We start from the raw sequence: 10,249 nt of genomic DNA on the forward strand, positions 1-10,249 counted from the left end.
CTTTATTACGCATTCTTATTACAAGAACACAATTATTTTCCACAAAGTGACCATTTGAATAATCTTTGATTGCCACTGATATACTTATGGGCCTTGAATGTATCCTTTGCGTGGCAGACATCAGTGAGTGTCTATGCTTCGCCCCAGTGCATATATCGACCACCAGTCTCTCAAATTTAATATTGAAAAAAACCTTTCAACAAACATAAGTTCTTCATATCTCATGTTGTTGACATCCACAGCCATTCTAAGATCATCAAGCACTGCAAGGAGAAAAGTTCTCGTGTTTCTCATTGGGCGAAATGTGTCACCTAAGGCAGTGTTAGATTCTAGAAAAGTGCAGAATTGCTTTGCCACATAGGATTCACTAATTTTGGCAGCTGTTACTAAATGAGATGCAGAACAAAAGTTAAAAGTATTAAGAAGAATTAGCCCAGGTTTTCCAAAAAAGAGTGAGACAGGTTCCTATTTTTTTATTCCAGCTTTGCTTTAGACTCACAGTTGCACGTCCGTAAGTACGACAGACTCTGCTGCTGCGCTTAAGATTGTTTGACTCGTCAGTGAACGAAAAAAAGGGTGAGATTGAACTAGGGAGAAAGTTCAGATTTGGAGCTTTGTCTTTTATTAGAAAAAGGGTTTCATCAATTGAGGAGTGATGTGATCTGAGAGCAGTAGGCCATAGAACATGTCTCTGGATCCTTTAATTGAGGTTTTACATGGAAAGAGACTTAGGGCCATATGTATCAAGCTAATTAGCAATCGCATAAGGCCGAAATTCTGCGAATTTCGGCCTTTGCGAATGCTAATTAGCAAAATGGTATGTATGAAACATGTTTGATGCAAAATAAGGAATCGCAAAATTTGCTATTCCTTATTTTTCGATTGCACTTAAGGAATCGCAAATTTTGCGATTCCTTAAATGCAATGTATCAAACAAAAAATATTCAAAAAATGCCCATAAGGAATCGCAAATTACCACCAACTTCTAGTTGGTGGTAAGTTGCGAATTCTTTTAAAAAAACTTTTTTTTTAAAAAACAAAGGTGCCATATGACGCTCATACATGCCCATAGGGCATGTATGTGCGCTATATGCCCCCAAATGTCATTTTCAGGGGTGTAGCAGGGTGTTCTTGAGACACCCCTGCACCCTCGAAAAAAATTCCTAATTTGCGATTAGCAAATTGCTAATCGCAAATTGCCCCTTCATTCCTATGGACCTCCTGGCCCATAGAAATGAATGGGTAATTTGCGATTAGCAATTTGCTAATCGCAAATTAGGAATGGTAAGGAATTGCTATAAAAAAGCGATTTTGTACATACATACCGTTTTGCGAATTCTAAATAGCGATTCCTTAAAAATCGCTATTTGAAATTCGCAAAACGGAACCATGATACATATGGCCCACTGAGTGTAAAGGGCAGCCAATAGAAGGACACATTCCTGTAAAATCTGCTTGATGTTTGTAGACATCCTGTGATCTCAAGAGCCCTGACTCTGTTTTACCCCACTTGTAGTCGCACTTCCTAATCTCTGTTGTACCCTCCTCTATGCTCTCGCCTCCTGTGGTGTTGTAAGGCCTGGTTGTAGTATGACTGGTCTCGCTCCATCGTATTACTCCTGTTGTCTCTTGAGACCTGGCCCTGCTGTCCTTTCTGTCTTGATTATACTCCGCTATAGTCTGACCAGGCTTGTCTCGGGTGCACCCTTCTCTGGTCTTACAAGGTACAGCCCTGTTTTACTCTCCTGTGGTCTCACGAGGCCTGGCTCAGTTATGCCTCCTCCAGTGGTCTCTCTAGTTCTATCACTGTTGTTCCTCTTGTGGTTATATCAGATCTTGTGCTGTTATACCTACTCCTGTGGTTGCACTAGATTCTGCACTGTTATATCGCCTCCTGTGGTTTTTACCAGGCCTTGTGCTGTTATACCTCCTCCTGTGGTCTTACTAGGGCTTGCTCTGTTGTACCTCTAGCTGTGATCTCTCTAGTTCCTTCACTGTTAAACCTTCTCCTTTATTGGTCTCACTAGGTCTCACTCTATTCTACCTGTAAGAAATTGGGTTATTAATTGATGGGGTGAGAACCTACTCAAGCAACAACCACAATCCTTGTCAGGGTGAACCACAAAAATCACAGAATTAATCCGTGTTTAACTCTCTGGTAGCTCGGCACAAAAGCATTCAGGCTTAACTTAGGGAATGTGTAAAGTATTTATGCAGCACACAAGCAGTAATAAAGTGGCAACACAACACTAATACAATCCCAAAGCAATTAAAAAAGTAGAGTACATTTTAATAAATGAAATGATACTAAAACACCATAAATCCAATAAATAGAACAGAAGTTACGAATTACTATAGTTGTTAGTAGAAATAGTGCCAAGAAGGACAAAACGTTTGTGGTGTCCGTGTAGCTCACACAGGAGGTCAGCCGACTAACCCTTGGTGTCTCTATGGGTAGCCTGTGATCCAGACAAGCAGGTCCGATTCTTCTTCTTCAGACAGCAGGGCAGTCCTTGCAGCAGCAGGGCAGTCCTTGCAGCAGCAGGGCAGTCCTTGCAGCAGCAGGGCAGTCTTTGCAGCAGCGCGGCAGTCCTTCCAGCAGCGGGGCAGTCCTTCCAGCAGCAGGGCAGTCCTTCCAGCAGCAGGGCAGTCCTTTTTCTGAATCCTCCCCACGCCCATGAGTGTCCTGATGGAATGTTCTGAAGGTTTCATTTTCATACTGGTGCCGGCTTTGTGTGGTGAAATTCCTCGGCCAACTCCTAAACTGGTTCTGGTCAGTTCTTCCCCATCCCCTGGTCTTGTCTCCAAACTGCCCAGGGTGACAAAGGCAAGGTCAGGCCTGATGTTAGGTTACTTCCCATGTAAGGCATAGACACAATACCACTCCTCCCAAACCATAATACAGTTCCTTCTGAAATTCACCCGGAGAGTAGAAAGGGCCACGGTTGCATGCTATAGAGGTGCCAGATAACATAACATGTCAATCTCGAAGGCTCCGTTTTTGTTTGCATTTCTCTTCCTGCTTAAATTCTGTGGGGCATATTACCAAGCAATAGCGATAATTATCGCTATTGCTTGGTTAGAGACAAAAATTTACCGCTGAGCTGCGGCGAGTTTTATCGCACATAAACCTTGGTATTACAAATGCGATAAAAATCGGCCGCAATGCATGAATATCGCTGAAAAGTCAGCGATATTCATGCATTACCGAGTTAATGCTCTTAGCCATGTTATCCACCTCCCATTGGATAACATGGCTAAGAACTGCTCAGGGCAGGTGTTAGCTTTTGGAGATATTCGCGATTAGCGCGAATATCTCCAAAAGTTGGTAATAGGAGATAGCAATGTTAGCGACTGTTTCCAGTCGCTAACATCTTGGCACGCCCACTTTGCATGTCATTAGTGATAAATATCACTGATATGCAAAGTGGGGCCCAAGATGGTCGCTATCTCCTACTAGCTGTCGCTAACTGGTGTTAGCGACAGCTAGGTAATAGGGAGATCATTTTATCTCCGCTTTCTTGGCTTTTAAAGCCAAAAAAGCGGAGATAAACCCCCTTGATAATATGCCCCGAAATTTCTTCAAGGCAAGCGTAACATCACCCAGTTATGATTTTTATCAAGCAGCACTTTGCATTGATCCACTTTTTATTTATTTTTTCCTGTAATGATTAAGTAGTGAGTTTAGGCACATACTATGGAATAAAGTTGCCATGTAAAATGATGTTGGTTAATATTCAATGCGTGACTAAAGGTGCAAACTAGGCTACTTGCTAGCTGTCACTATATTCGCTTTGCATAATTTTAATTACTTCAATACCTTACATATATTCTTCCTACCTGCTCTCATCATAAATTTACAGGTTCTCTGATCACAAATGTGAAAACTAAGTAAAAGTGATAATTTATTTGTTTTGTGGGTATTTACAGTGGTGTAGCAAAAGTGCTTTGGGTCCTAATGTAAGCAATCAAATTGGGGCCCTTTTCCCCTGCTTTTAATTAAAAAATATAAAACACAATTAATATGGATACAGTGGGCTCCTTGTGCCCCCAGGCTTGGTGCTGCTGCGCCTGCTGCACCTCTGACTGCTATGCCCCTGGTTATTTACATACCTCTTCGGTATGTTAATGCAAGGCGTGCTGTTCTCTTGCAGAACAAATTTGATCCATTCTTGCATCATTACGCATGTTGCTTACAGCAGCGGTATGATGCCTTTCGACTGTAACAAAGTTCTTGTTCCATAAACTTTATTTTACAAAGAAGTTACCAGAATGATTGCTTTAGGAAAGTGGGCTAGAGCGGCCGACTTTGAAGCTGGGGAACCAGGATCAAGCCTGCCCGGAGACTCAAACAACCTGTGATTCTGGGAAAATCACTTAATATCCCTGTGCCTAAAAAAAGAAAATACAACCAAATTGCCTGCACAGCAATGAAACCTTTCTGAGCTCAATCTGTGGATGCAGATGCTTCCTGCGAGGCTGCAGCTCTTGCAACATGGCGGGAGGGGTGAGGGTTAGGATGGATGCACCAGGCACGAGGAGCAGCAGGAGCAATGCCTCATGCCTTCTTACAAACAAGACTTCAAGAAGCCCAATTCCTCTAAAAAGAAGTTCAAACTAAAGGATTACTGGTACTGTGTGTGTGGCGCTGCGCTCCTGCTTTCTATCCACTTATTGTGGAGGGTTGGCAACCTCGGACATCCTCTCCTACTATCAGGCCTCTCACATTCTGGTCATGAATGAGTGGTGGTATGGCGACAGGGGGGACCCGGCGTACGCTCTGGAGCTCTATCTTATGGGGTCTCATACGCTGCACACTATTCTTTACACAGCACCGTTGCAGAGTGCACTGCCATCGGCCACGCTGGTGGTGTTTCGAATTTGGAGACAGGCTCTGCGCCGCATGGGATGGTGGAATACCCTAACTGGTGAAACCCCCCTGTGGAACAATGGGCGGTTACTTAGCCTCGCAACGCTGCAGGGCTTTCGGGAATGGGACAAAATTGGCATCTCAACCCTGGGGGATGTACTGAACGGTACGACCCTTAAGTCCTTTCAGGATCTTTGTAAGGAATTTGGTATGCCCCGCTCCAAGTTTTTTAGATACCTCCAATTCCGTCATGCACTGTCCCCCAGCTTAGAGGGTTTGGAGTCCCTCCGTGAGTTTAGCCCCCTAGATGCGAAGGTATTTATGGGGGATTTAGATACAAAGAAGATATCACGCATACACCAGTCACTAGTCACGCATTGTTCCCCCACGCGGCAGAAGCTCCGGGAGACATGGCGGATCTTGTGCTACTCTGGCGGGGCGGGAGCAGGGGTGCGGGGAGTTGGGGGGGAGGGGGCGGTTGAGAGGGGGGAGCGGTACCTTGTTAAGTGTTGCTCTGTTCTATACCAGCTTGTTCTTGCTTGTAAAGAAAAATCAATTGTATTTCAGTTGATGTCATGTTTCTAATCTGCAGATGCTCTGGTGTGCAGAGCCCTGCGAAATATGTGCAGTCTGTCAATAAAGTCTGTTTAAAAAAAAAAAAAAAGCCAAAGGATTACTGCAATATAGGGGACCCCCTCTAAAGGTTATACTTTCAGGCTAGGGAGAAGAGGGGAGAAAACCAAAAAACATGCTCCCTCGTAGCCTATCTATTCATTATATCAAAGGACTTAATCTCACTTGGGCTACCTACTACATATAAACACAACAGTGACACTTAGAATTTCAATTTTCATTACTTTTATTATTTCATTGCTTTATATACCTAATAGTTTTTCATTTTTATTTTTGCATTCCATGTATTTTTTCACAAATAGGAAAAGGCTATTTATGCAGTTTTATACAAAAAAAAAAAAAATTTAAACAGTTGCATAAAATGTACATAATACCAATTCACATATACAGTTAAAGAAAAACAACCCCTGGACTGTCTTAAATAAATACATCCATATCACAACCACATACACACTCTCACAAACTTCATAGTAAGGGGGAGGTTATGTATGACAAATAAACCTCCACGACCAGATAGATTCTTATATACAAAGCACAAGGCTAAGCATCAGGTCGACGCGCGTTTCGTCGGTGTGTGAAGAGTAGTTGGACCACCTTCATCTGGACCTTTCCTGATACCTACATCAATTTCACAACAACCAGGGGACAGAGTTAGAGGATTTATAAAATATGAACAGATCCACTATTCATACATTCTAGTGTTCAGGAAAGATGTCTTCCTTGGTTCTTGACAAATCCTGCCGCCCTCTCCAGAGCGATATCCTTAGTAAATGCGCAATTCAATATGTATTTTTCCATAGACCAGTGCGAGAAGAGGACGAAAATTTTCTAAAAATTGTAGGGATGAGGTATCAGAGGAAACCTTCTTCACAATATCATTCAAGAAGCTTTATTTTCCACAGTTGAACTTTCCAACTTTATTCATTAAGGTTTCGAAACTGTCACACAGCTCGTGCACTCTGCTTCACGGAATCCGAATGTCTTTACCCGACGCCTCCCATTGCTAAAATAGCAGTACGCTCAAAGGATTATCCTACCAAAAAAGCCCAACTGATGGTAGACATCGAAAAGTGGAAAAAGGCTAAAAAAATGCAAGCAACGGAGTGGGAGGCACGTCGTGGCGGGAGGCAACACTAACACAAGTGTGGCATTAAAACAAGGTGGGAGGGAGGAATGCTAATTTTAAATGTATGCAGCCATGGTGCCGCAGCTGAACACAGGCAAATAGTAACACAGTAGGAAATAAAGAAAAACAAGCATTGGCATAGCCAATAGGTCTCGCTTTTGGGACTGTATAAGCGTTTAGCCATGCAACAGTTGACATTGTTCCACCAGGGATATTGTGCTGCATAACTAAATACTTATAAGGTCCCAAAGGCGAGATCTATTGGCTATGCCAATGCTTGTTTTACTATGTTATTCACATTTTTATCCGGTCCACCACAGCACAGGGCAATGGGTCAGTCAACATCAGACATTGGCTAACTTCACTTTGAGTGACACCATTTTTTCCCTTCACAAGGAGCACATTTGTACACAAAGTAGTTTCCTTAGGATGCATGGACTGCTGTTAAAATGTGTGCGCTATTAGACCAAAACACTACTTTTGCTTTAAGTCAATGCACTTTTTTTCAGATTGATGAGGGCCCGGCTGCTTTCAGAACAATAAATGTTTGTAAAAATCACTGTCAAAAAAAGCTAACTTTGACGAAGACAAATGGTTAACTGCCAACACCAGACCTATTGGCTTAGCCAATACTTGTTTTAGTTGCAGGCATGAGAGCCCCTTTAAGTTCTATGGGAAAGAGCACATACATCACATAGGAAAAATTTGATCCGGTTATTGAGATATGAGCAGATGTAACCTGTTAGCCACCCCTCTCACTGAGCTAACCGACGCTCCTTGAAGACCTACACTGAGGCACTCAGTTGCATCACATGATGCACGCTTCTCTCACTGAGGCATCTGCCTTAGAACAGCAACATCCTGTCACAAGATATTGAAGGTACTTTTGGATATTGTTAGAGCTTTGAGTTTTGTTTATTACCAGTAACTCACCCTGAGCACTAGTCCACAGCCGCTGCTCTTAATACTGAACCTTATTTTATATACGCGTCTTATACGATGTTTATCCTCTGTTCATGTACCTGTCATTGCTCTTAAATACAAATATGATGTGTTTGTTATTACAGGTGTAATCATGTGAAGATTCAGAGCCCAGAGGCCATAGTGATGAATTATAAAGGTAAATATCATTGTGACGATTAGCTCTGTATGTTACTGTTTAATAAAATGGAATGGTATGGTGTGGAATGCTATGCTTTGGTGTGGTGTGTTGTGGTGTGCTATGGAATGGTATGGTATGTATGGTATTGTGTGGTGTGGAATGCTATGGAATGGAATGTATGGTATGGTATGGAAAGTTATGGTGGTATGGGATAGAAAGGAATGGGATGCAATTGGGTATTGCGGAATGGAATTTTATGGGATGTTATGGTGGTATGGTATGGAAAGTTATGATGGGATTGAATAGTGTGGTGTGCTATGGGGTTGGATCATGGTGTAATATGGTGTGGTATGATTTGGTATGGTATGGTATTGAATGGTAATGTGCACTCACCTCAGGTTGCAGTTACTAGATTTGTGTCTGTTAAATTTGTCTTTTCCAGATTTTTGTAGATTTCTACTTCTCTCCATTCTGTATATGTGCCGTAGCATTTCCAGGGTTTCATTTTTTATTTGTCGTTTTCCTGCTACAATTTCTGTCATTTCTGCTAAAGTGGATTGTGTCCCAGGAAATATCTGGTAGTGGAACCACTTGCGGTAATACTGTGGTTATGCTTCATGTGGCTATACTGCATACAGTAATATTGCATGTGCTAATATTACATGTGGTAATACTGTATGTGGTTATATTGTTTGCGGTAATATTGCATGTGGTTATCCTGTATGTGGTAATACTGTGTCACCTGTTATATCAGTTTGCCACAAACTTCAATTTTTTGCCAAATTGGTGATTACACAAAACTGCAAATAGGAATCTTTGGACTGTGGTTTCTGACAGGGCGGTGGAATTCAGTACGATATTCTGGCTCAGCCCCTGTAGTGTTTCTATAGGATACATGGCCTCAATATGTTTGTAAATAATCAGACACCCAAATTTGAATCTTACTTTGTTCCCTCTGTAACTTTCTAACCCACAAATGATGTGTGTGCTTTATTTCTCTAAATACTGGCATTTTTAAATACATGTATAGCGGCACTGACCTGAGGTTGAAATATTTATTCCCTCTCAGACATTCCTAAGGCTAAGACTAGACAGGGGTCCTGCAAACATGGACCTGAAATTGGACATCCCAAGAGATGGACCTCAGCTTTCCGGCCTTCACCTCACAATCAAATGTGACTCGTCCACACCACTTTTAATCAGAAATTTAACTGCGACCCCCAAATCCGGGTTGAGGTCTTGAAATGATATGGAGGCTTCATCTGTGGACTGCAAAAGCCAAAGGCAGTTTCTGCAAAGTCTGTGGGAATCTAAAAGACACAGGGTCCAACAACAGGATCTGCAGAATGGTATCTGTGCATGAGTTTACTTGCTGCGGACTTAGACCTGGAATACCAGCTGTATCTACATTCACTACATCTACCAATTCCAATCAATCGAAGCATCTATAAAGGATGGGCTCTACCTGGGTCACCAGTAAACCTTCTAATATCTTTGTCACTCTGTACCATCTGATACCATGTGCTCACTAATACAGTATACATTGGGTAGCTCTGTCACTCGGTTCCATCTAATGCAGTGTACTGACGAGTACTCTATATTTTCGGGTAGCTCTCTTGCTCTGTACCATCTTATATATAGTACTAACCAGTACAGTACTCCTTAGGGTAGCTCTGCCACTCTATCTGGTGCAGTGTTCGGTGTAGTACAGGGTGCGCAGTGTCTGTGTATAGTATGGTGCGTGGTGTAGTGTGTAGTAGTGTGGTGTGTGCTCTAGATAAATGCACGCTTTACTGTAGTGAGCGGTCTAGTGCCACGGTCTCTAGCGCCGCATGCTCGATCCAGATGTGGTGTACATTAATCATATGTAAAACAGAAAGCAGTAATTACAGTCTTTATTTGTGTCATTAAATCTCTAATTGTGAATCTCTTCTCTGCAGTGATGGTGACTCTGGATCCTGACACGGCTCATCCTGAGCTCCTCCTGTCTGAGGGGCGGAGACGTGTGAGAAGCACAGATACAGCACAGCGCCTGCCGGATTCCCCCAAGAGATTCACCCGCTACCACTGTGTACTGGGGTATAAGGGGTTCCGCTCTGGCAGACATTACTGGGAGGTGCAGCTGATGCAGCACGGGGGAGTTTGGGAGATGGGAGTCGCAGCAGAGTCTGTGAACAGGAAGGGCGGCTTCAAATGCTCACCTGAGGGGGGAGTCTGGGCTATGCAGGGGGGGTGGTGGGGTCCGTACAGGGCTCTCACCTCCCCTGAGACCCCTCTGTACCCTTGTGAGAGGCCCTGTAAGCTGGGGGTGTATCTGGACTACGAGGGGGGGCGGCTGTCCCTCTACAATGCTGACTCCATGGAGCTTCTCTACACCTTCCAAAAGGCCCCCTTCAAAGGGAGGCTCTTCCCGTACTTCAGTCTCTATGGAGGAGTAGAGCTGAGGCTGGTGTGAGAGTTGGAGGGAGCTTCAGACCCTCATACTTCCCTCCCACCCCCCTACATGGGAGGAGCGGGC

General features: G+C 43.3%; 1 protein-coding gene across 1 annotated transcript in view; it reads left to right on the top strand.

Moving 5' to 3' along the window:
• Nucleotides 1-9,231, top strand: part of LOC144754211 (E3 ubiquitin-protein ligase TRIM11-like) — a 127,314-nt gene extending 118,083 nt beyond the window's left edge. Inside the window, exons 5-6 of the mRNA XM_078641797.1 lie at nucleotides 7,697-7,749; nucleotides 8,801-9,231. Coding sequence (XP_078497923.1) covers nucleotides 7,697-7,749; nucleotides 8,801-8,910 — 163 coding nt within the window. The 3' untranslated portion in view covers nucleotides 8,911-9,231. The remainder of the gene's footprint in view (nucleotides 1-7,696; nucleotides 7,750-8,800) is intronic.
• The last annotated feature ends 1,018 nt before the right edge of the window (nucleotides 9,232-10,249 follow it).

The sequence above is a fragment of the Lissotriton helveticus genome, chromosome 5_1 (genome assembly GCF_964261635.1).
Source record: "Lissotriton helveticus chromosome 5_1, aLisHel1.1, whole genome shotgun sequence".
In the NCBI taxonomy this organism is placed as follows: Eukaryota; Metazoa; Chordata; class Amphibia; order Caudata; family Salamandridae; genus Lissotriton; species Lissotriton helveticus.